The sequence below is a fragment of the Pieris napi genome, chromosome 8 (assembly GCF_905475465.1).
Source record: "Pieris napi chromosome 8, ilPieNapi1.2, whole genome shotgun sequence".
Lineage (NCBI taxonomy): Eukaryota > Metazoa > Arthropoda > Insecta > Lepidoptera > Pieridae > Pieris > Pieris napi.
The window spans coordinates 12652744-12680163 of record NC_062241.1 but is presented as its reverse complement, the minus strand read 5'-3'; the positions used below and the strand labels follow the sequence as shown (position 1 = coordinate 12680163).

Here is a 27420-nt window from a genome sequence, read left to right as displayed (position 1 = left end):
ACACCATGTTCCACATGACTTCTTAAGTAATTAATAGTTAATTAATAAAAAATATAAAAAACAAAGATTTGTGCTCCATCAGCAGCAGGCATGGTGAAATAGAAGCACGCACTTATATTCCCGTGGGAACAACACGCAAATACATAGTCGATATAACTAATACACGCATACACGAATTCAAGTCCAACCAGTCAAATCAAATCAAATCAATCATATTTTAGGGATAGAACAACCCGACGCATGGACGCCTTTAACTTCCTAACATGAACCGTTTTAAGAATTCTACTTTTCCGAAAAAGAAAAAGGAGTATCTCCTAGTCGAGATTGACAATATATAACTAATCTGGCCATAAATACTGTTACATAAAAACTTTTCACTTTACGCTCACGGCTCTATAGAAGCTGCACAAGTGGTCGGAAAGGTACAACGTGGTCATCATCCTGTCACAAAACTAAATTTTTGTGAAAAAGGAGTGAACAATTCAGCCAAAGTGTATCAAGTGTCTTGGTTCATATTGTGAAACCTCTCAGCAATACACTTTTGAAAAATATACTGTGGACTTTCCAACAGGATTCTGCACTTGGTCACAAGGCACGAACTACCCAAGCCTGGCTTGAAACCAACGTTCCCGACTTCATAAGAGCTGAAGACTGTCCCTCATCTAGCCCAGACCTCAACCCAGACTTCAAATTATGATCAGATTCAGAGAACATGGCCTGCTCTAAACGACATTGAGTCTCTTAAAAAATCTTTGGAGCAAGCAGTGGCGAAATTACCCTAGGAAACAGTGCGTAAATCCATAGAGTCGTGGCCAAACAGATTAAAGGCCAGCATTAAACGCAAAGGTGGCCATTTCGAATAGCATTTTTTTTTGCTGAGACATTAATAAATATATGTATATGCATTTTCATTTGTAACAGATTACAGAACTTATGGCTGGACTATAATACTAATCCTTACATGATCATATAATGACACAACATTTTTAAAATAAAGCCTTTTTATTACTTAACATAAGTTTTTGACAGAAAACTTATTTTTTTATAACATAGCAACAAATTGAGTTTATCTGAAGTCGATGCAGTGTCTTAATGAATTTCCAATGAAAATGGCCTCACAACATCGTAAATAAAGTTAACAAATGCGCTAACTCTTGTAAAAAAGTCAGGAGCGCCGCGTGCGCACGGGAAGCCCCACGACACAATACCAATTTGCTTCCGAAGTCCATAGTAGGTCATCAAAGCACTGCCGGAATCTCCCTGTAAATAAAAATGTTAGAGAAGGTAAACATTATAATCAAATGTAGGTAGAGGTAACAAATATAATCCTTACGTGATATATTCTTGTAATAACAATCATGAAACGCCTAATACTATTCTCTGAGCAAAATATACGATTTATTACCTTTCACGGTAATTAATTTAGCTATAATATTGAAAAGTTACTGAAGGGTAATAAACATTGTAATGTACACAAATAAATGCCTACATGACACATCCCATGACCCTTAGAAAGTAAGGTGCAAATCTCCGTTTTGGGATCATAAGGAGGTGCAGCTACTCCTGTGCCGCTGGTGTAGTTCCTCACGGCTGCTACACACTGCTTAGATGTTATAGTGCTGGTAATTAACATCTGTAGACGATCAGGTGTCTGTCCAAACACCTGTAACATACAGAAAAATAAATTTTAAGAATCAACGTATTAAGTCAACCATATTCGGGACTGATTTTATTTCATAAAGACCCAAGTGATAGCTGAAAATTTATATTATGTCAGCTGCTAGACAAAATTATCCAAAACATTGCGCCTACTAGACTTGATTAGCAATTGTCGTTCGTAATACATAAAAAATCTATTAAAAGTTTAGGAATCACGACTCTCACATTGAGTTATCGCTAGACATGGCGTTGGTTAAGAAATGGACTGTATAACAATAGGAACTTACCTCCAAATCACCCCAACCGGTGACAAAAGTTGTCACTGGACGGTCTATAAACTTTAGATTCAACGCAATGGGTTGGATGGCGTCATTGTACTGTATATGTCTCTTTGTTATCAGTATGCCAATATCATTTTTAATCGTAAATGAATTCCAATTTGGATGGTTGACGAATCCTTGAAATTCGATCATGTACTTAGTAGAGACCCAGTACTTTGAACCAATCGACCCTCGTAATGATCTGAAATAATATAATTCATTTGCCACTATAATAAGTTGATTCAATTTAACTAAACTCGGGCGAATTTGGAATAGACACGTAATATTGTCCTGGGTCAAAGATACGTAATAGACCAGAAAGCTTGATTTTTAATATTAACAGAATACAGAGCACGCTATAGACTTTCTAAACTTTAATCTATATATATAAAAGAAAGTCGTGTTTGTTACAACACTTATAACTCGAGAACGGCTGGACCGATTGCCATGGTTTTTGATTTGTTGGATTTGTTTCCGTCCCGAATAGCAGAATAAGCAATAAAATATTGGATAAGTTAACGAATAACAATAAATTAATTAATTAATTTTACGAATGCAAAAACCATATGGTGCCATCTGTTGACAAAACTACGCATCATTTTACGTCGAATTCGTGTCAGTTCAAGAAATTCCGATCTTGAGGTGAATGAGGAGATGCATAACCATGCTTTGATCCTGATCAAAAGATGTTGGTTACAGAAAGTGCTTAACATGCAGTATCGCCATATTGACGCTAGAGAGAAGATGCCTAATGTGTAAAACTGCCATTCTTCTTTCACAATGGCAAGCAGTAAAACATTTCTGTATTTGCAAAAGAGTTGTATTAATGTAATACTTAACATTAATGAAATCCTAAAATAAGTTAAATTAAAGTAACAACGATATTATAAGGTTGTAGGGCGGAACGAAGTTAGCCAGGTCAGCTAGTCTATATATATAAAAGAAAGTCGTGTTTGTTACAACACTTATAACTCGAGATCGGCTGGACCGATGTTAGTTATGTCTTTTTTTATGGATTTTTCTCCACTCCGAATAGCAGAATAAGTAATAAAATATCGGATAAGTTATCGAATAACAATAAATAAATAAATAAATTTTACGAATGCACGCGGCATGTGGTGACATTTGTTGACAAAACTACGCATCATTTTACGTCGAATTCGTGTCACTTCAAGAAATTCCGAACTTGAGGTAAATGAGGAGATGCATAACCAGGCTTTGATCTTGATCGAAAACATGTGTTACCTCATCAAAAAATGTTTGTAAAGCAGAAAGTGCTTTAACATGCAGTATCGCAATATTGGCGATAGAGAGAAGAGGCCTAATGTGTAAAACTGCCATTCTACTTTTGCAATGGCAAGCAATAAAACATTTCTCTATTTGCAAAAAAAGTTATCACCTTAATGAAATCCTAAAATAAGTTAACTAAAGTAACAACGATATTATTATAAAGGCGGAACGAAGTTAGCCGGGTCAGCTAGTATGTTACTAAATACCAAAAACGAATGACCAAAACTGTAAACTCAGGCATTTCAGATAATTTAGTATTTAATAGACGCTATAAGTAGTTTTTTAAATGCAACCTCGCTGTTGGCCTTAAGGGCCTTTACAGCTCAGCTTGGGCTGTTTTAGGGACCGAGATGGACGTTTTCCCGCGACTAGCGCAAGGATGTCATCTGCGCGACTCGGACCTCGGCTTGGGCCGTCGCGTGGTGGTCAATCGCCTTCCCCGGTGAAGGTAGTTTTTTACCTTCATCTGATTTTCATTTTGCTTTGCCGCGCGGGTGGCTTCTAATGTCATTAGCTATTATTATTGGATCGCGATAATTGAGCAGTAAGTGGGACATATTTGCTTGATTAAATACAATAATGCATCTACAAATTTAATCGTATCTTTTTTTTTTTTTTTTTTTTTAATTTTATGGCCTGGTAACGATTTAATCGTATCTATATTTTGATCATAGAGTATGTATCACTCATCATTTCCCTCACCCTATAATTAATAGTTTACATTACCAGTAAAAACAAAATATAACTTCGGCTCTGCAACACATTCGTAATTCTTTTTTTTTTTTTAATTTTAGAAAGTACATATATTTATTTCAATGATATTAACCCTGCATTATTAAAGTGTATGTTACTCACGGATTAAGTCCAGTTGGGCTCCAACGATCTATATAAGGGTCAATACAATGGGCGGCAGTCAGAATGTGTCTTTGCGTAATAATAGATCCACCACAAGTCAACCATTTAAATCTTTCTCCAAACACCAGGGCAACCATGTGCGTGACGTAGCTAGGAGAGGCTTCTATACCCCCGACTATACGAGAAGACAATAAATCCTTTACATTGTATGGCTGGACCGTAGAACCTCCTTTAAAAAGTATAATCATGATGTATTAAAAATTTATAAAACACATATTAATACAAAAGAGTTATCTGTGGGTTATTATTCACCTTCTATTTTTAAAATTAGGCAAAACGTTACGATTGCGATTTTAAAATACATTGCGAATGTAGACGTATTGTTTAGATGTGCACTTATTTCAACAAGTTCGATTTAATTGATATAGGAATGGTAAGAGTTCCCATATTTATATTAAAAATATTTCTTAGATGGATATCAGCTAGGAGATAGGGCTGTGTTAATGAATCTTTACCCTTGACTTTGTTGTTACTTATTGTTGTCTCATCTAGATAAGTTTGATGAACCCTATATGCTGAATCTAATTACTTTCACTTACATATTAATTGTAATATGCTTGTTTAAAAATAATGCAACGATAGTACCTACACTATAATAGTGTTACCTACTCGCATTAAAGTCTTACAACCTTTAGATTCAAAGGCAAGACAACCTAATTTTAAGTTTTATCTTGAAATCGTTTACAATTTTAAATAAGATACGAAACACTTTAATTAAGTAATTCGATATTGATATTTAGAACCAAACTATTTTTTAAATATGTATTACCGAAAATTGGCAAAAATTAAAGCAACAATTATGTCATAATGACATTTACTAATTATTAAATTTTTGACAATTATGTACGAAATTAGGTACACATAACACAAGTATTATTAATAATATGTAACGTACAAATATACTGTAACGCTGTATGGGATAATAAAGTAAATAACTAATAAAATGAAAAAAATAAAGTTTTCCTTAAGCAGCTAGAGTCAGTTGTTTAATAATTTGAATTAAGATTTAAAATTGGAGGTAGAATAATTCCTACCGCCTGGTACCGACAAAATGCCACTCTTAATTTTTTTTAAAGGTGGTGTTTCAATTTTAAACTCGTTCATAGTGGGTGGCAGGTCGTAAGTATATTTAAATTTTGTTGAACTGAATTTCACTACCTACTTCCTTTACTCATAATTTACCACAAAAAGAAATTTATTGGCACGGTGAAGATGGATTATTTTTTTTCAGTGAAAATGGAAAGTGAAACAATTGAGATGGTCGTAGAACATCCATATCCAGTTCTGTACGTTCCAAAATGGTGTGTGACATTCGAACACGACTTTGGTCCCAATAAAAATTTATTTCTTGATGTCGACATTCTTTCCAATAACACAGATCAGCAACGGACAACTGTGTATAAGGGCTACATTGCCCTTAAAGTCATTGATACTAAAGCCCCGGCTAATCCAATCATTTTGCAAAATGACGCATTTTTAGAAGCTGATCTATCCTTTAATATTAATGATAGAGCATGGTTAAACCTTAGCCCATGTGAATACCAGTCTGAAGGTGTCGAATGTGGCGAAGGTTGTTCACTGTACCAAGAACCACAGTTTTCTTATATAACTGCTGAGCATCTACAAATTCCACCCATAACCTACCAAGAAGAAGAAATTGAAATCTCTGAAGCTGCAGAGCCTGTATTTCTGCACAAGAAATTTAGGAAATCCACAAGTCGTGAGCGAGAAGACAGCCAACAAAATGACAATTTTAATAGTCAAAGCTCTGAACAAATTTTTGAAAACTCTGGTGAAAACCAAAACACTTATTATACTTCAGAAGAATTAAATTATGAAAATGAAATTCATGGAAATAATAGTGGAATAGATAAATGCAGAGAGGCAGACAATGCTTGTTCTCTTACAGAAAGTATTGCAATTGTGGAAAACTGTGCATTAAAGCAATTAATGTCTGACTTTGCATCGCCAAAACAAAATAAAGTTATTGTGTTTGCTGGAGACAATTCTAAGAATGGCCAGACAATTTACCAAATTAAGGATTCTTCTCTGCAATGTGGTGGGAAAAAAATAATAGAAGGTAAGATTTACATGCTGCTTATTGGTAAATATATTTGATTAATTTGTTATTTTTTTGTACTCTTTTCAAATATGTATGTAGGTGCATAGATTATCTACTTAATTGTCATATTGTAATTCATTTAGACTAAGTTAAATGGTTAGAAATTAATCTTCTGTGAAATATTGATTGGCTTTATATACATTTTAACAGAAAATTATGTTCTAAATAATTAAATGATAGTGTATTACAATGTTTTTTTCACAGATTCTGTTAAATTTACTAATGTTGGTAAAAAGAAGATATATCAATGCCAAAATTGTAAGAGGACATTTGATAAGTTAAAAGCATTTCGACAGCATGCCAGTATCCACAAGAAACAATCCCGGGTTAATTTGAAACACTGTGAAACTTGCAAGAGAACTTTCAAATCTTTGGAGAAGTATAAGGAACATGCTTTAGGTGTGTATTTATTTTTCCTTTTTTATATATTATTTCTACATATTTACCTATGTAACTTTAGATCAAAATAATTGATCTTTAATCTGTATTTAGGAGATTTAAGTTAAGCTTTAGTAAGCTAATGTAGTAATTAGGAATATAATAGGTATATACTATATACTGTTGCTTTTGCATTTCCTCAGTTACTCTATTGCAGTTATGCTTTGAATAAAAGTTATGTTTTATCTGTTCTTATTTTTTATTGATTTAAAACTTATATATTTAATACAAACAATTTTTTATGGAGTCTTAGTCAGCCGTTGGTCATACTTGCCAAAAGGTACCTGAAGTGTCCAATAAGTTTAATAAGTTTTGTATTTATTTTATGAGTTTTAATCTAATAAAAGTGTATTTTTTTAGCATTCAAAACAATTACTTTCTCAAATCTGCTGTTGCTACTTGAATAGCCTTTTTAATTTATATAAGTATATATAATAGTAGTTATTATGTATATTCCAGGGCACAACGACCCCGACTTGGAATGTCCAAAATGCTATAAAGTCCTTCGCACTAAATACACGCTCCGCGTGCATATGTCGATACACAATAGGCAACTGCCCTGCCCAAAGTGTACTCTAACATACAACGACCAAGCGTCGCTTGATCGACACATTTCACGAATGCACAGTCCAAAATTTTCCTGCTCACACTGCGGACAAGGTTTTAAAACCTTGGACGCACTAGAAAAGCATAAAGTAAAGACCCACAGCATGGTCTTCTGCAACATCTGCAACGCGGAATTCAACACAGAGAAAGAATATTTGAAACATCTAGACGAGCACATAATAGACAACTTCAATTCCGACGACGGCCTTTCTATAAAGAGTGTGGATAACATCTTGAACGATGTCAATTTAGACTTGTTCGAAGATAGCACTATTCGTGGGAGTGATCCCGTCATACAGAAGATTGCTGACGATCGGTTCTTTTCTATGAATCCACAGCTATCTCATAAGAAGCGAATGTCCCGGGTAAGCTTTTCTACTTGTATGTCCGATTGAGTGTGTTTAGTATGTAGCGCCATATACAATATTTAATCCAATGCAGAGCATATATTCGACATCTCAAGCCCCTGGGGCCTTTGGGTCAGTCACCGGTTCTGTTGGTCGAAGATCCTCATCCTCATTGGTAACCTCACAGAAGAACCATTCTTCCACTTCTATTTTTTTCTACTAGTTTGACCAATTATTTAATAGAATTTAAAGTTTGTCGTCATTTATATAGTTAATAATTTGAGTAGTTTGTTGACGAATTGTCCATGTGCTATTCCAGATTTGCATTGTGTGCAAGAAAAAGTTCGACAGGATAAGCGACATGAAGCGCCACCTCATAGAACACGTCATCAAGAGGAGCCTCGCGAAGAACCCGATCAACGAAGACGGGACCCTCAGCATAGTGTGTGACATCTGCCGCGTCGCCACTTTCTCCCGAGTCGACACCTACAAGGCCCACCTGCGGGAGCACGCCAAGCTGACGATCTACAAGTGCCTCCTGTGCGACAAGTCCTTCAGCGACTCGAGCAACTTCTCCAAACACAAGAAGCTCCACGGCCAATCTCGCTTCGAGTGCGACCTGTGTAAGAGGAAGTTCAATTCCAAAAAAACCATCTCCATACATATGGAGTTGCATTTCAAAACGGCCCCTTTGTCCTGCTCGCGCTGCAACAAAAAGTTCCATTTCCCCTCGACGCTCAATAAGCATCTTAAAAACCAGCACAAGCGAAATTATCACGTGAACTGCAGGTTCTGTGAGGCGACATTCAAGTCCTGGAAGGACAAGTGGGATCACGAATGGCATGCCCACAACGCCAGGAACACCATCTTGGACTGTTTGGTGTGCGATAAGAAGTTCAGGAAGTACACCGAGTTGAAGCGACACTGCAGCGATACGCATCACGTGATGATCCCCTTGGCGAAAAATTTGTAAACATTTTTGGGGTTTAAAGAACACCAACTCTAGTAGTTAGTACATGTAGTAGTTTGTTTTTTATATTAAGATATCAGGTTCTATTTTTTGATAAAAGTATAAGGTTTCTGAAATCAGGCACTATTTTTATCGTTATAAGTTATTAGATAAGATTTCTTGGCATTGTTAACGTCGTGTCGGTGTCTCATTCGACTACGGTGTGAAATTCATCGAAATCGGTCCAGCAATGAGCAGTTAAATCATATATTAACTATTGATTAAATTATTGTTAAGTTTTTGTAAGAGTTTATTATGTTAAATTAGGTTTTAAGTATTTTTCGGGTTTTTTGTTTTTCATAAGTATAAATGATATACCTTACAGGCTCATCCTATTTATAGTTCCTAAATAACAATAGGTATATATTTGTTATATATTTTTCAGAGTATATCGAATGTTTTTTAACTAAATCTAGTTACGTATTTTTACAATAACTATGTAATAAGTGTAAGAAGAAGATAAGTGATTAGCTTTTCTTTACTGCTATCATTGTACGATTATTTTTTGATACTATCTCGTACGTTGATAAGTAATTCAAAAACGTATTATAAGCCTCAAATAGCTTTTTAATGATTTGCTATTATCGAAAACTACTGTTTTCTTACTTGGAAATTGAAATACTATATTTGAAATTTATAATAGTATAGTAATAGTAACACACAAACCAGTAAAAGCTATTCCGTGAAAACGACACTTTTGTAAGTAAATTTACATCGTGTAGTAGCAAGTACTGTTTTTTACATAGTAGGAGGAAATATTTGTATTTGTCGCCAGTGGTAGGTAGATGGCGCTAAATGCTAAGAAAAACGTGACTTATATTTTAACGGATCTGTTTTGAAAATTTAATCATATTACATTTATTGCCAAAGGCACTTATGTGCAATCTAGATAAGTTTTTTAAATGTTTTTATATGACCGTTCATGTGGTAAGTCATCAAAAACTTATTTGGTCTCATTAATATCGATCTCGATTTATAGAATTGATTATTTAATCATTATTGTTGTTAAGTAAGGTACCTTTTTTTAAACTGTTTTTAAAATTCTTAAACAGTAAACAGGTTATTAATGTGTGGTCTTCGACGTTAACCATTGACTTGAACAAAATTTTTACGATTTCATAGATAGATAGATAGATTTCATAGATTTCTTGATATATGTGATTTTTTTAAAAGGTATCTTATATAAAAAAAGGTCCTTTATACTTTACTGGTATTAACAATTTAGTTTATGAAGATAAGTAAAATATTTTTTACTATCCTAGTGATTTTCACATGATACTCAAAGTGCCACCGACTCATGACATTTTTGTAAACAAATTAAGCTTATTTTATTAGTTACATTTCATATTATAGCTTTTAATGTTTGATATATTTTTCTATATATCTATTTAGATAAATCAGTTGGTAAGTGAGTTTGTGGCACTTAAGAAGTGTTTTTTTAATCATTATATATACATTGTTTTCTTATGCTTTGCGTGTTTTACTTAATTCTTTAATAATAAATAACTAAGTTGGTTTAAAATATAACTGTCAATTTGAAAATACGTAAACCTATAAAGTCTAGAGTTGAGGCGTAACCTTGGCCGCGCGCAATACGCATGCGTGGGTCACCATAGACATCGGTTTTCCAGTTTCCTCTTTCAGTCAGTTTGCGAACTCGCGTTGTCTGTGCTTCGTGTGTGTTGTTTCGCCCGCATGTACACAGTGTCCGAAAACGTATTTTATTACTTCTTGACATAATCTTGCATTCAAATTGTGTTGTTTTGGATTTTAGTGACTGTTGTTTGTGTGATAATATTGTCGTTCGCCTTCTGATAAGGTTAGTAAACGATTAACCTAGCGGTCACGTTTCGACAATACGTACGATAATAGATCGCCAATCATATTACATTTGCTGTTTATTTGTTATTTACGCTGGGCAAAGTTTGGTTATGACCTATCTAATGCAAAAACTTTAAAATAAAATTATTTTTGGTGGCCGTTTATTAAAGTATTGAGAACTTAATAATATAAAATCATTACATTTTACTACTACAACTTTTTAGTTTTTGTAAGTAAATACGACCACAAATTACTTTTCTACATCAATTCTAAAAATGTACTGTTAATTAATTATTTTATTGCTAAACTATTAATTAATGTATTCAGCCAATTGACTTGCTTATACAGTCAAAACCGTTTATAACGACATCGTTTACAACGACCTATCGGTTATTACAACCAGATTGTATGGTCCCGTCCGAATCCCTAGTAAACTATTCAGTAAACAAACCGCTTATAACAACATCGGATACAGCGACATATCGCTTACAACGACGAAATTTTATCGATATATCTATATAATTTCATCGGCTATAACGACCAACCGTTCTTGACTCAGCAAAACATAACAATACAAACGATTTTAAATCTTATTTATAAGTATTGAATGAATATTAGGCATATTATTACCTACGCACTTTCTCCCGCCTCATCCGAACCTCTTCCCGGCCATTTGACTTTGCAAACTTTACTCATGTTTAGTTCGCTAATTGACTGCGTGTTTGATTTAAAAGTGTTGGTGTTGTAAAGACTGTGCAATTGTGAATTTATGTGTTATCATGTCGCAAAAAAAGAGAAAAGTGTTTTCTATTGAATAAAAATCTCATGTCATATGGATAAAATGCAAAAAATATTTGAGACTGGGATAAAAAAAAACAGACCAAAATGACTGATTACTTTTGTACCTAATTATTTCGTAATAAATATTTTTGTTTCTTTTTTGACTCCTTTACACATTATAATATTAACATACCATATATAACCCATACCTACCTATTCTAGATAGATAACTATGATAATATAGAATGTACATACATATGTACTGTACGTATATGTATGTATATGACATTGCTTATAACGACTATCGGATATAACGTCGGCAACTATACGGTCCCTTCAATGTCGTTATAAACGGTTTTGACTGTAATTACAAACGTATTGCCAGTAATAAACTATAAGGCCTCTTAACGCCTCACGCCTGGAGTATGAGGGGAAAAGTTTTTGATTCCACTCTTTCATAGACATCTCCGTATAGGTCTCGATTAATTGTATAACAGAAGACACGTCACCGTAGGATAATGTTAATTCCAAGAGAGATAAACATTTTTTGCTGCTTTCGTGTTCACTAGTTTGACCTGTTTTATGAAGTCATGGCTTGCTAAATTACATAAGAAGAAAGATTACTGAGGTTTTGACACACGTATATTCACGATTTTTTTTCTACGGTAATAGGTATGTGTAATTACGCACACACCTGGATATAAAAATTGTACACAGCACAGTTTATTTAGACGCATGATCCCTTAGGACTAGGTCAAAATTGGCGCGCCTAGCCATAGCGAACACTGCGTTCTGTCCTAATAAATGCTAAATATATGTATAATAATACATTATTTCATTTAGGTGAACCATCTTGATAGAAGATGCATTATCTATGTTGTATATAGATAGTAGATACACATATATTTTGTGAACCTCATTTTTTACATTTGCGTACTGACCTCTACTGTAATAAATAAAAAAATAAATTCAATCCAAAAATAAACCTTGTAATGTAAGTTTCAGACTAAGATTGAATAATGAATTCTCAAGAAACATCTGCTTTGTATCCAGCGATCCATTTGTACAGTTTTTGTGGGTATGTACATTATTAACGCGAAATAAATTTAAAACGAGAAATTCATAGCCAGTAGATATAAAAAATACGGAAGGCATAGATAATAAAATGTTTTGATAAAGCACTTAAAAGTAATACCATCTGCGATGGGGAATATAATATGGTGGCGCCTCAAAAACTGTTTCAGGACTTAGTAGTAGATCTAACTACCGATGCAAAATCATGTAATCGTGGTTATTTTTTTTCATGGCCTGAATGGACTTACCATTGGCCGAGGTACGTTTTTTCTTTACCTAACAAGAGTGGGGTATATATTTACTTAGCAACAGCGAAAGATACTGTTACTACTTTTTTTTAAAATCTATTGCATAAGATGTTAAATGTGCGTAACGCATATAAATAAAACAACCCTCGTCTGTATAAATACGTGATCAATCATGGTACATTAAATTCTTGAGCTAACACATTTACCCTTTCTCGATACGGGTCAGGTATTAGGTAGAAATACCTAGTTGCGAGGATATAAATAAACTATGCCTAAGCCTTATATACTGACACATTACACCTTTATGCCCCGGATGCAAAAAAAGGAATTCGTTTTGTGGAGAGATTTTTTTATGTCTTAAAATATATTTACAACTTGGGTTGGTGACACGTTAGAAAAAAAACTTCTGGTGGGAAGTTTTTTTATTGATAAAAAGCTTGCCAACGCTTGGCACACTGATACATTGGTAAAAACAAACACAAAATACAAATTTTAATGTGACAAGGCAAACATGACATTCATGTAGAGATCATACAAATATCAATCAAAACAATTATTAAACAAAACAAACATTACAAAAAAACAATTACTAATCAAAAAAATTCAAATTACAAAAAAACTAAACAAAAATCGATTTAATAGTGTCAATTTAAAGATTCTTGTGTTGGATATTCTATCGAGAAAGACTAATATAAATATAATTGTGTGCTAATTTAATTATAAAGTCTACCCACGTTTTCAAAATCCGACTCCCCACCAAATATAATAATTATTTGAGGCTACAGAAATGATAACTAGGTACATTGACAATAATCAGGTTAACTATGATCCACGAGTTAAGTGGTTCAATGCCAAACTTAGATCAGTAATTAGTCTTTAATGCCCTATTACCTTCACGTTTCATTATGACTATTTTATCTGTTTGTATCAATAATTTATTGACGACTGACGTTTCTAAAAATAGGTATATGTTACCACATCTTATAATACATCTCATTATAATATATGAATTGGAAAGGGATATTTCTTTCGTTTCATTTATTACCTGGCGACGAAGTAGATATAAAGTGACAGATAAAAGTGACATTTTCTTTAAAAGTGGAGCTATAAAGTAAAACTTGTGTATATGTTAACGTAAAATTGTAAACACCGTTAGATTGTAATCTATCTCGCGAGATTATAAACTGTCGAAAGATTGTGAACCTCAGCGTACTGCTTACAATTTAACGTATTATTATTCGGTAGATTGTACTACACTAACTTAGTTATCATTCAAACTTCTTTGGTCAATTACAGATTAATTTTACTTCCCAACAATTTCATATAACTACCGAATAATAATACGTTAATTTGTAAGCAGTTCGTTGAGGTTCACAATCTTTCGACAGTTTACAATCTCGCGAGATAGATTACAATCTAACGGTTTTTACAATTTTACGGTGACATATACACTATATTTATAAAATTGGTAAAAACTTAATTCTGATTAAAATGCCTAGTCCTGGTAGTGAAGGGGAACTGTCTCCAGTCGGATTGAAGAGATCATACCGCTACAGACGTAGGACCAAATGTATTATTAGATAATTATTTGTATAAAAGGATAATTTATTACGATATTAGACTATTATGGAAGTCGACTACGGCGTCGGCGCAATGTTTGGCGATTCATTGCAGTTATTATTCTGAAAACTATTAGTCTACTTTCCATCATTTAAATCTGTCCACAGACGATTAAGATATGCTTGAACACAAACAAATGTGGAATTGATAACTTCCTCCTCCCTATATTATATATAGACATAGACATAACACTTATTACTAACGAAACACACAAAATAATAATAACAGAAAGAAAAATAACAAAAAACATTTTTTTTTTATGGAATAAGGTACATTTGAAGTGTGTAATGTGTGTGTGTTGTGGTTGCTACTGGCCCTAGCTCAGCATTATGCTGTGGAGCAGACGTGTTCCACAGCGATTGTCACACTGCCAGTGACCACAACAGTTATATTTTAAAAACAAATTCCTGAACAGAATCAGTGGCGGAGAGTTTCTTGCCAGTTCTTTTTGCCCGCTCTTGGCCCTTGACTTACGAACTGGTAGTAAATGTAAATTTAGAATCAATTTAACATCTTTTCTGTTGACGTTCATAAGTGTACTTGTTCACCTATATGAATAAAGTTATTTTGAGTTTCAGTTTACCCTCAAATAGAGCCAAATTTTATGCTGCTAATGCATTGTATATCCAAGCTTAACCATCTACAATAACAAGCTTGTTAGTTATAGTACATTTAAAATTCACATTCGAATAACATCAACATGTGAGCATTCATGACGTTAATAAGTTATTCAAGCGTCCTCAAAGTTGAATTCAACGGAATATTCAAAACTAACTCCGCCCCAGGGTCCGAGTGGAATAAATAAATCTGTGACCTCATTAAAGGACTGAGGGTGACTCGACGGACTACTCTCTCGTGGGCGACAATCTAACGACAATATGATTCAGGTCGTATTCTAAAGCGTTACTGAAGTTTGAAACTTGTTATATTGGGCTAACTTTTTCTCTGGAAAATCTCCTTTTATAATGTCTGAATATTAAAATGATAATTGGTACTGGATAAGATAAATGATGTCTGAGGATTAAACTTTTGCTGCAGCTTTATTGCTCTGTTAAATAACATTCCAGAGCTATTGAATTCTTTTATTACGAAGGTAATTGGAATACGTGTGAAATGCTGATCCAGAATTTTCATTAAACTTTTAAATTAAGTTTCCTTTATGTCAATGATCGGAAACTAATATTCACATAGACATAACATTTATTACTAACAAAATCACACACATAATAACAATAATCAAAGAAAAAAAATACAATAAAATTTTGTCCCTTTTCCCTTTCTGTTCGTTTTAAGTGTGTAATGCGTGTGTGGTGTGGTTGAAATTGGCCCTGGCTCAGCATTATGCTGAGGAGCAGACTGTTCCACAGCGCTGGTCATTCTGCCAGAGACCACAGCAGCTAGTTTGCGGCTCAGTCGCAAAAAAAAGATAAGAATGACATAATACTAATACGTGGTAGAATTTTTTTTTTAGTAAAAGTTAGTAGTGTAAGTAATGAAGTCTTGTGTAAAAGTGTTTAGTAAATAAAATAAAATTAAAAGTAAAAAAAAATAAGAATATTTGTTAAGAAGTAAATAAATAAATATTTTTGGGCGGATTAAAAACTAGATTTCGTGGGATTTTTGTTGAAATAGATGTACTTTATAACTGCGACTAAAATTTTATTTTAATTTAACATCTCTCTCTATTAATACTATCTAGAGATTTAATTAACTTAAATTATAATCGTAACGATTTCAGAGTTGTACAAACTGTATAAAATTAAAGTACTATTCAAATTCCACATAACATATTGTTCAAAATCGATTCTAAAACAAAACAAAGCTCCCTAGAGTGCCTTTAAGCTGAAGCAAAACAATCCCATGCCCTCTGGCAATGTTATCCTATTTGTTTTAACCTGTTTACGTTTAAACTGTATATTTTACTTTTCACTATTGTTTAGCGAACTGGAATGTTTTCACATAGTTATGTTCAGTAAACAAATGTTAGTGAAATATTTGTTCAAAACGAACGTTAGCTGATTTTATTGGCCGTTACAAAACACACAAATGGAGGAATTTATGCTATAAAGAAAAAAATTACAATACATTTATTAAACTAAACAACCGTGTTGAATCCGTAGGTTCAATCCCCGGCTGTGCACCATTGACTACATTACATTTACTACAAATAACGGACAAGTTTTAGAGAACATATTTGATTCGGGAAACATTCTAGTACATTTAGAGTTACTGTTGCGTAATTAGATTTTTTCTAACTCATGACGTCGTCCCATACTCTATGTATATATATGTATATTTAAATAATTTTCCTCCTATTACATTTGTGTGGAATTGCCTTTTACTAGTTGTACTGTTTTCATGTAATCGTGTATAATCAGGCATTCAATTTATACAATTTCTCAATGACATAGCGTGACTGCAAATCATTATTTTAATATGGATAATGGGAAATTACAGTTTACTTAAGAAAATGACATTCATAGTTGATTTTTAATGCTCTTCCACAAAATCGAATGGCCGGTGGTGCTTAAAAAAATTATAGGCTGAATCAAGTGCTCAGACGCTAATTAAAGATTTAAGTTGGCACCTGGTAGATAGTACCGGTGACAGAGCTGGTGCTTTCCTTGCTCAACGAATAAGTTTCAGCATTAAACGTACCTACTGCCACAGGGACCATATTGTTTTAATTATCCATTTATCAATTTTTGAATATTAGTACTATGTAGGTTAAGAATATGGTAAGTACTGTATATTTATGGGTTGGTACAATATAATTATAATAAATTTTATAAAGACAGAAAATGGCATGGGATAAATATTTTTAAATAAAAATGATTTTTTGCGCGCGCCAACAATACGAAATGTAGTTTATATTGAATAAAGGAGAAAGTCCATGAAGGTCCGGTTTATATAGAATAGAGGCCGATGTTTTTGGTCGATATAGTAAATATTTATCGCATCAAAACTAACTTTTCATGTTACTTAAAGTTATTACGTCGACTCACAAGAAAATTGACGCGTTTTCACTAAAGTGTCAGGTCTATTGTCTGGAGACAGACTGTCGAGAAAATAGGTCAAGGGTCACGACAAGGGCCTCAACGAGTTCACAATGGACCCTTATCGGTTGTACTCGTATCGGACGGCTAGAATAGCAGTTCGCGAATATTTCTTTGTAATGTGTAGTGTGTACATAATTAATTATAATAATAATAAATATTTTATTTGCAAAGAAAGTGGTACATTCAGATTGATTATTTATAAATAAAATACTGCACAATCAGCCATATAAAAATTGGCATGCAAATGTCATATTAATTAACATGTTGTTTATCATACATAATAATATGTATAATAAACTTATAATACATTAAAAAACCGCTGTGGTTTGTACAAATGTATATATATGTTGTCAAAAGTTATGGGTCTAAATACATTCCCTTGCAGCACCTTGCCTTTAAAATTTATTAAAATATTTTTTTATTATAATTCACCAATTAGCCGTTATAATCTAAATACATAATTTTTCTAATAGTTTTGTGTCATGCAACAAAGTGTTTATTTGACAGTTCCTTTATATTTCGTTGTATTATATAAGTATGCTTCGTCTATTATGATGTAAAGTGTCACAACTGATTGCCATCTTTCCGTCCTTCGTTCCTCTCAGCCCCATGATAAAGTAAAGCTGTGAAGAGCTGGAACCAATTTTCATAAAAAACATATTTCATCAATACTTCTCTGGATAACATTGGTTTTTAAAAATGTGCTTCACAAACACTGACAATGCAAACAGAGGCATCGCGAATCTCTGAATCCGATTAGCGTAACGAGAAATACAATGGCTGACACGATTAACACGTTCAGTAAAACGTGGTTTTGTATATTTTTTGTCATACTATGTCTTATAATACACATTCACTTTCTGATTCACTAGTTATTTATTTCTTGGTTAGATTACAGGTATTATTTGGTTATGTATATCTAAAACTTAAAAAAACATATACTACAGGAGGCTCATCTGATGGTGATATTGCCGCCCATGGACACTCACTGCCAGAAGGCTCTCCCATTTCTCGAAAGACCCTAAGTTGAATTGGTTAGGAAATACTTCAGTAGCCACATAGTGGTGAACGACGGACGGCAAGGTGATACGGATGGGATTTTGTATTCTGCCTTGACGTCCGATGGTGAAACTCAGCTCATGTGTTAGTCCGAATAACTTCTCTGAACACTCATTGGTAAATGCGGTAGAAGATGCAGAGAGACCCCACATCTCTACGCAACGCCAAGGGATCAAGCCGCACGGAAAGTAACTGGTCGTTGACGATTCGAATCGCTCTTCGTTGATAAGCGGAAGGAGCTGGTACTGAGGAGAACTCAAATTACACTATTTTTGTTTAATTAAAACCTATAACCAAATTTAAAATGCTCTGTAAAATGTACCGCAGTTATAATCTCAGGTTAAAATTACGATAAAGTCTACATTTGTTTACAATATAAACAAAATAACTATGATATCAGCTGTTCCGAAAATACTGGCTGTATTATCGCATTGTATAAATTAGAGAATTATCACTAAATAAATTCAAAGCCCTCGTTAAACGTATCTTAATCAATAAAGCTTTTTATAAATTTGACGAATACTTAAATGATCCTAATCCTTGGGATTGATTTGCTCCAGTTCAAACAATTTGTATGACAATACTTGGCGATTAAAAAGAGTGGCGGAAAGTTTTTTGCCAGTTCTTCTTACCCGCTGCGAACTGGTAGCAAATTTACAATTCATTTAACTTCTTTTTGACGACTCATAAGCGTACTTTTTTACCTATATGAATAAAGATATGTTGAGTTTGAGTATATTAGCCAATATTAGCTCTGTCTCTTGTGTGAATACCCTTAGCGCCAAGTGTGACTCCCGTCCGTCAAAAACGAATTGGATTTTGACATACATACTCGTTTCTGAAACTCCAAGGCTTTTAAGTCCCGGGAAAAAAGTTGGCAGTTGATAAACTCAAACTCAGCTGCGTTTTAGTGGGGCAGTGTAATAAAGTTTGGCTCAATAAAACTAAATGCGATCCTGTTAAACATTTGAATGAGTTCGCAAACAGACGGTTATCGTTCTGCTACCTTGATCTTTGTGTACATCGCTGTAGCCTAAGAGATTGTTTAAGATTATTATCAGTGGCTCTACAACCTTTTTAGGTCTGGGCCTCAGGTTTCTATATCTATTTTAAAATCATTTGTCAATCTAATAGGCAAGTAGGTGACCAGCCTCCTGTGACTGACACACGCCGTCGAATCTTAGGGTGTAATGCAAGTCGGTTTCCTCACGATGTTTTCCTTCACCGTTCGAGCGAATGTTAAATGCGCCCATATAAAGAAAGTACATTGGTGCATAGCCGGGATTCGAACCTACGACCTTAGGAATGAGAGTCGTACGCTGAAGCCACTGCTCTTGTTTAACATATTCCTTCTTTTAGGATTTTTTTTTTTTTTTTTGAGTACACAAACTGAAAAGTCATCACGACCTAGTGGAGTCTAAAAAATGTATAGTAGGGGAATACGTTTTCATATATTTCGAGTGTTTAAGATGAATCTTCAGATATGACAACAAAAATTAAGTTTTAAATACGTTTACATATTCTTGGAAACCACTAGTAATATTCAAACTTTTTTATAGCAATAATTAAGCCATTGAACTGTGACATCATATTGTAATAAAAATATTAATTTTGGTGAACGAAATTATTTATCGAATTAAGACTAATTAATAAAGGGTATGGTCGATATGTAGTAAAAGTACCTACTGACCTTAAAATCGACCTTTGATAGGGTTCTCAAAGCCTTTGAAATATACATCTTCCTATATTTACCTAAACTCTTAAAGGTAGCACTATGTCTTAAAATACCTGCCTAAATTATTTGTATATATCATACATAGGCCAAAATAAACTAAAAAAATAATAAAACGTCATACAATTAAAAGTGGTTTTATACCAGATGTATAGCTATATAATAATGTATAGATATGTTATATCCGGTAAATTTGTCGAATCACGGCTTCACCTTAAAACAGCTCAAAATTTTTTTCTATCGTTCTTTACGACTTAATATTATTAAGGAGGCGTATGGTTATGACCCCTTAAAAAATTAAAAAACTGATAATATTACATGCATGATGTAAATGAATTTGTCTTAGTTCCCAGTGGGTCCCAATGAATTAGGTTAGAGTAGGTTTTATTTATTGTTTATTTTATTTGATTCTAGGTGGCGTTTTTGATCAGGTAAGATTAGGGTAAAGCCAAAAATTTGTACCTTTCATTCATTTCACAAATCGTGATGTTTTAATTAATTTCTATAGTGTAAAAGAGCATGCCCCACCACATTATTGCCAAGTGATGAAAATATGTACAAAAACAGTTGGAGCTGTTTAAAGGTGGAGCCGTGATTGAAAAAATTAACCTGAAATCTATTATACTACCCCAATAAGCTTCAAAAACATGTTGAGAGCAAGCGGGGAATGGGAGCTTGTTGATGCTGGACTGTACGAGTCTCTCTCTTTAATCGGCAGCACATGTCTGTTGTGGTCAGCAACGAAGCATCTAGAGCGGACTATCTGTTTTCACCGGTTTCTGTCCAGCGCTTCTCTTATGACAGTGTACAGTTTTGAGGACGATGAGTCTTTCACTTGATCGGTCCATCTGGTTGGTGAACGGCCACGTGATCTTTTGCCTTCTGTGTTACCAACCACGAACAGTTTCTCCAAGTTCTCATCGCCTCTGCGCATTGTATGGCCGAAATTAGATACGATTCGCTGCCCGTAACAGTCTTATTTTGGTTTTGATACCAATTCCTCTTTTCTTCCAGATGTTGCCTTAACGTGTCATGGCATCTTTAGCCATGACGATACGGCTTTTCATTATACATATATAATACAACAGAAAGGTTGTTTCTGGCAGCTTTGATAATTTTCCGGAACGTACAATCTTAGAATATATCCCAGCAAGTATGTGCTAATCAGCGGCGGTTGTCGCTTTATAACCACTTTCCTTTAGATAGATAGTTCTTAAGCGTGTGGTTTGATGAACGCCTTTCGGGAACTTTACTACTATGGTAGGAGCGTACCATGAAATCACATTGAAACTCAATGCGATTACTTATTTAAATTCGATATTGTTGCCTTTATGTTCAGCAAATACGTGTCAGTTATACAAATAGATATTTCTTTGCAATTCTTAAGCTCTTACGCTACACTGTTTACGTTAATGCCGTGAATCAGCTCATGTCACGGCCATCGCCAGAAAACGTGGTTAATCTATTTCTAAATACTGTAATACCTTGTTAACATCTCTTAAAATAGGAAGTTACATACAATTCGATTAAGATTAATTCGATCTTATATAATAAGCGAAGGAAGTTTTTCTATAGGAAGAATTGTTGGATTTATTATATTATTTTAGTGAACTCTTTTAAAAGTATATTGCACCCGTGATATTATAGGAATGCTAGGAGTAACTTTATAACTAAAAAGCGATGTGCTCCAGGAAACTATACTTTCAGGCTAAAGTATATTTTGTTGTATACCCTTTTTTTATTAACAACTGGGGTTGACATGATATTGGATACAATTTATTGCTAGGCCTCCATTATCATTTTACCTACTTCTTTTACTTACTTTTTGTGGGCTCAAATTAATATTTATGCAATTACCGTTAAAATATAATTATAATTAAAACAACCAATAAGTATCGCATTACAGCGGGGAAATGCTGCCAGCTTTAAAGGTACACTGCCACAGGGACCAAACTTTTTAAATTTGTTTAAATTTTCTTTTTATTAATTTTCATTATTACTTTGTAGGTTAAGAAAATTGTAAATACTGTTTATTTGATTGTTATGATTACTTATAAAAATATCTATAATTAATAAACGAAAATGTGATAATTATAGGCTGTCCCATTTTATATTTTTTCAAACAATGCTGTACGCCTTGTGATAATTTTAATTACTGAAGAGTTAATTGCTATTCCTACTGCGTAAACAATACTAAAGGGCTACAGTAACAACAAGAACCTCATTAACTTTACTAAGCTTACGTCGAATGTATAGTTTTCTACGATAATAACCTACAATGAACCTTATCACAAAGTAATAAAAGCGCAATTTCTATAAATAAAGTAACTCCATGGTAGTCACCAAGCCACGGTAGACAATAAACGGTATAAAAGTTGGGCCATTACCCTGCCCCTTGAGGCGAAAATCCATTTAATACGACAAAAGGGAAACCACAAATCTGGGTCGACCTAGGCTTTATAAATTAAACGTCCAGCTAAACTTTAGCGAAAGGTTTATGTTCTATGTGCTAGATCATAGTTATCTAGATCTTAATTTATACGGATGTTGTTTTTGGACATTTAAATTACAAGACTGAAATATAAACCTTTGAAGAACGCAACAAATCTTCAGCGGCTATATAAACGGCATTTACTCAAAAACTACTGGATGGATTTTAATACAGTTTCCACCAATACATAGTGTGATTTATAAGGAAGGTTTAAATTTCCACTGTAAACTCTCTGGAACGTCATTCGTTACAACGAAAAACTGTCCATAACGTAAAATTATTTACATTTGTTTGGTTGAACACAAAACCTATACATTAATTGACTCTTTATAACGCAACAGCCATTCTTTATAACGAAGAAATATGTTCATATTTAGACATCAACAACATACTTAGTGTAATTGTTTTTATAATCACAAAACTAGCCTCTTGCGGTGCCGAAATTTCTAAGAAAGACACCTGAGGTCATAAACAGCTGTCTCGCCTTTGTTATTGTTAATTTCATTGACACGTGTGCCATTGTTCTTAGATTACATTGCCTGTAGGATATTTTGGTCTCAGTTACTATACGCACCATCGTCACGATACACGATAGTGTATTACGTCAGGCAAAGTTAACAGAATATATTATGTGTTTAGAATAATTTACCTATTGATAGCAATAAAATTAGAAATTACACAATAATTTCTAATTTGTTTCTTTTTCTTTTGTCGTCCTATAACGAAAACTCTCTATGACGAAAAAACTGCTCGGTCTCTTGGAATTCGTTATAAAGAGTTTATACTGTATAATTCTCAATGGTTTAACGTTAATTAACTGAAGTACAAACCGTTGAAGAGGACGCAAAAAATCTTATCATCATATAAGCGGCATTTACTCAAACTACCAAATAGATTTTTATACAGTTTACCACCAAAAGATAGAGTGGTTTATAAGAAAGGTTTAAATATATAATTCTGTATAGTCTAACGTTCATTGACTGAAATATAAACCGTTGAAGAGGACGTAAAAATCTTCAGCGTCTATATAAACGGCATTTCAACCATAGATAGAGATGATTTATATAAAATGAAATATATATATAAAGAATTATATATTTAAAAATGGTTTAAATATATAATTCTTTATAGTTTTATGAAATTTGATAATATTTTATTTATTTTAAGTTAGTTTCTACGAAGGATTTACAAAATATACACAATACTTTGTAGAAAATTGTACAATAGGAAACTAGAATAAAACCAAAACCTGCGGGCTATATTATATATGTAATTGTATTATCAAAGCATTATAGCTTTAATATATCTCTTAAGGGAGGCTAATCAGGCTAATCATTTTTATAAGGCATGTAACCTTATAAAAATGATGTGTGTGATTTGTGAACCATGTGTGTGTGTATTGGTTTTCATTAATTAATTTTAACCAATATAAATGATACTATTTCGATGGAATATGTAAAACTCCTCACTTGATTATACTGATACATTTTCTAGTAGCTTTTGATTGAATGAAGCTAGAGGCAATCTGGGTCACCCGAAACCACTAGGTCGAAGTTCGTAAATATAGTCTGAATAGGTCGTATTTGTTCTCAGTCCTACAAAACCACATTTGAATTATTTGTTTCAGCTTTTGCTCTATTTAGTGACATTGTTTGGTCTTCACTATACATTGACTGTTTATGCGAAAACTGTTCTCGAAATTCGTTAGTACGAAATAAAGAACCAAAGTATTTATCGTGCAGTCACTTGGTGAAGACAATTGGTATTTCCCAATCAATAGAACATAGAAAGAGTTCTTGGTTACCAGTTTATAGAAAGCAAGCAGCAATCCCCTGCTTGCTTTCTATAAACTGATGTCTTATTTTTTTTTATTTAATATTTTATTTCCGTCATTAAAAAATATTGTAGCAATGCTTCGTCCAAACATGGACTATGTTTTTTGAATTTTAAGAACACCTGAGGAAAATGGCTTTGTATTAAAGAATATTAATTTTGCTTTTAGTTCTTATAATTATTATTCTTCTATTACATATCCTGTTAGGATGAATATAATAAATACTAAAAAAAATACAGTAATTCGGAAAATGAATGGTGTCTGCAACAAGCGTTCTGAAAGAAGATAATATTTACGAACATAGAACTTTACTAAGTACTGTTCACACAACCGCCTCCATTTGATTGACGCCCATATAACCTAGATGTTTTGGACTATATTTCCTGGCAAATAATTAAGAAATATTAATTAATAATTCAGGCGCAGATTCACCGGTTTCTTATTTATATTATTATTCAATAACTGCTTCCGCGAAATTCGTTTGCCTCAATATGATATTTTTAGTTAGCCTACCTGTTTAGTAGCTACATACCAACATATGCAATGCTAAAAACTGTTCGCCTTTCCAGAATAAAAACCTAAATACTTATTAAATCTATTATTTCTCCAATTCTCACTCCATAAAACCTTTCTCAGAGTTCAATTCAAATTTTGCGATTCTTTTTTTTTTATATAGATTAACAACAGGCTTATTCCCCGTGCACGATTTCCAAATATATGTTGACTGGTACTTCCATTAAGATTGGCATCTTGCCCGTCGCCACCTCTCTGATAATGATTGGATAGTCATCCAATTGGATCCACCTATGGACCCTTACCCACATTCACGTTACGAGTACTGTCACGCACAAAAGGGATTTATTATAAAAGCACGTTAACTCTTAATTCCATTAGCAAGGCTTCACTTAATAGGATTAAACGTTACATTCGCTCAGTTTCGTTCTGAATCCCGTTGGCTATACTTGTCTATTTAGTTATATTGTTCAGTATTTTCAGGTAAGTTTTTAATTGACTTCAAAAATACTGAAGGAGATTTATTGAATGTAAACACGTATTTATTGACTAGTAAACTGTATCCGTGATGTGTGATTCAATGGTTAATATATAAAGTGTATATAAAAAACTGAAACGACCGAAAATAATGTTCTTGAATATATTTTGTCTCCACAAATATATTCCATATTTATAATATGGAAAAGTAATTGATAATTTAATATTTAAAGTAAATCACAAGGATTTTGATTAAATTATATAATAAAATCTAGTCTATCTATAAATAGATTTTATTTGGAAACTCCTTAAAATAAAATAAAAAATACAGGTATCACTTATTCCAAGTCATAAAATTAGAATCTGTAGGCATCCCTACTCATCGGCAAAGAAGACAGAGGGTACACCCTCGGCCGAGAGAAAAAGACGGCGTAAAATACTCTTTTAAAATAGCAAATCATCAAACAACACTTATTTTAAAACAAAAATCGCAAATTAATTAGAAGTAGCCTGTCTAGCACTAGTCCCAGGCCCTTTTATCAACTAGATAATCGTTAACTTTATAGGAAGTAAGCCTTTTTACACAGCTTTTCTTTAATACATTTGTAAAATTTATTAAAAGGCAATGTATTAAAGAAAAGCTGTGTAAAAAACTACTAATTAAGTGCCTTTAGTATACCGAAGTAACCTTAAGAAGCCTATAAATTATTCCAAATTACGTAAAAGCAAACAAAGGCAGCATACGTAATATGTATAATTAGCTATTCTCTTATACGTATACAACTTCGAACGCCTTCAGAGAAAATTGTTTGAAATTTATTACATAACTTTGTACTTAAACGTTGAGTGTGTGTCTTGTGTTTAAGTACATATGTGTAAAACTATCCATATAAGTTTATTTTTATAGTCAACTAACTGAATACAAAACAAAATGTTTAGTTCTTTTATAAATAGCAATTGCGTGTTTTTGCTACATTACAGTTCAGTTGTCACAGTTAATTTGCATTTTTTTTTAAATATTAATTTCGATTCATGAATGAACCAAATCTTTAATTTTAACATACACGTGAATATCGTCTAACGTCGAATTGTTATTTCCTTGATTTTCGCGTCTCTCCGTTTCAACACGCGTCGCCGACTGTCAACTGACATAATATCTTCAGCGATATACCATATTTCTTGGAAATTGCTTGCAAACTATGATAATGTAAGGGGAAATTTCTTACCTTGTATTCAATATTTAGATACAGACTTGCATTTGTTATTATTTACAATTCGTTTGAGATACAAGAAATACGTTTTGTCCTTTAAGTCTTAGGTCAAACTGAGAGTCGCAATTTGGGTTTGAAAATATATTACTCTTAATTATTGTTTGTTTTGTTTGCACTGTCAGTTTATATTTTATAAAATAAAGTTAAATAAAAATGTTTTATTCATCATAAAAATGCATTAGAATGTTTTATCTTACACATTATATTATATATAATGAGACAGTAATTCTAAAAGCTGAGAATTAATTTGTCAGTTCAATAATTAATTCTTGATTAAAGATCTCAACGTTGCATTATACAATTATTAAATCTCTTTGGTATTATCAAAAGCGATTTCATATATATCAATATTTCTCATAAGTGGTTTTAATTATGATTTTGCCAGTTATAAGCAGTTGAAATAATCTGAGCTCCTAATCTCGTCACGTAAACCTTTGTCGAAAATTAAATCACCTTAAATTCGCCGGTCGGATCACGAAAAATACACCTAATAACCTCCTCTTTCGGGGTTTTTTAAGCGTGCATAAATGTCAAGCTGTGTAATGTAACTTTATTCTCATCTGCGCTTTTTGCAGCCTAGATATAAAAACTAACAAAATTTTACACTCACTGGTTTGATATAGGCGAGTGATTCCTCTGGCATAACACAAAGGCTTTTAATCACTGTCGGCAATTAGTGCGGGCCGCACCCGGTCATCTACCTTTCCTATCGATTCTCTTATATAATGTGCCCAC

The 27420-nt window shown here is 33.1% G+C and overlaps 3 protein-coding genes across 8 annotated transcripts in view; 2 read left to right on the top strand and 1 right to left on the bottom strand.

Annotated features, from left to right (window-relative positions):
* Positions 1–1066: 1066 nt before the first annotated feature.
* On the bottom strand, positions 1067–27369 carry LOC125052060 (chymotrypsin-1-like). Of its 2 annotated transcripts, none has more exons than XM_047652721.1 (5): positions 27296–27369; positions 4125–4353; positions 1947–2181; positions 1490–1663; positions 1067–1260 (listed from the first exon to the last, which is right to left on the bottom strand). In XM_047652721.1, the coding sequence occupies exons 2-5, from the start codon at positions 4259–4261 to the stop codon at positions 1090–1092; spliced, it is 717 nt and encodes a 238-aa protein (XP_047508677.1). In that variant the 5' UTR covers positions 4262–4353; positions 27296–27369; the 3' UTR covers positions 1067–1089. The 2 variants fall into 2 exon arrangements, with proteins under 2 accessions (XP_047508677.1, XP_047508676.1); XM_047652720.1 differs by lacking the exon at positions 27296–27369 and adding an exon at positions 4437–4903.
* LOC125052058 (zinc finger protein 62-like) lies at positions 4457–10176 on the top strand. 3 transcript variants are annotated; one of them, XM_047652718.1, is made up of 5 exons: positions 4457–4557; positions 5416–6264; positions 6511–6705; positions 7204–7715; positions 8017–10176. In XM_047652718.1, the coding sequence occupies exons 2-5, from the start codon at positions 5421–5423 to the stop codon at positions 8668–8670; spliced, it is 2205 nt and encodes a 734-aa protein (XP_047508674.1). In that variant the 5' UTR covers positions 4457–4557; positions 5416–5420; the 3' UTR covers positions 8671–10176. The 3 variants fall into 3 exon arrangements, with proteins under 3 accessions (XP_047508674.1, XP_047508673.1, XP_047508672.1); XM_047652717.1 differs by lacking the exon at positions 4457–4557 and adding an exon at positions 5107–5303; XM_047652716.1 differs by lacking the exon at positions 4457–4557 and having other exon boundaries at positions 5325–6264.
* Positions 10351–27420, top strand: part of LOC125052055 (1-phosphatidylinositol 4,5-bisphosphate phosphodiesterase) — a 51819-nt gene continuing 34749 nt past the window's right edge. For 2 of the 3 annotated variants that reach the window (XM_047652708.1, XM_047652709.1), the window contains exon 1: positions 10351–10525. The gene's annotated coding sequence lies outside the window, so the exon portion shown is untranslated. Of the gene's footprint in view, positions 10526–25357; positions 25421–27420 lie in introns of those variants that run through there. The other variant, XM_047652710.1, reaches the window with a different exon arrangement.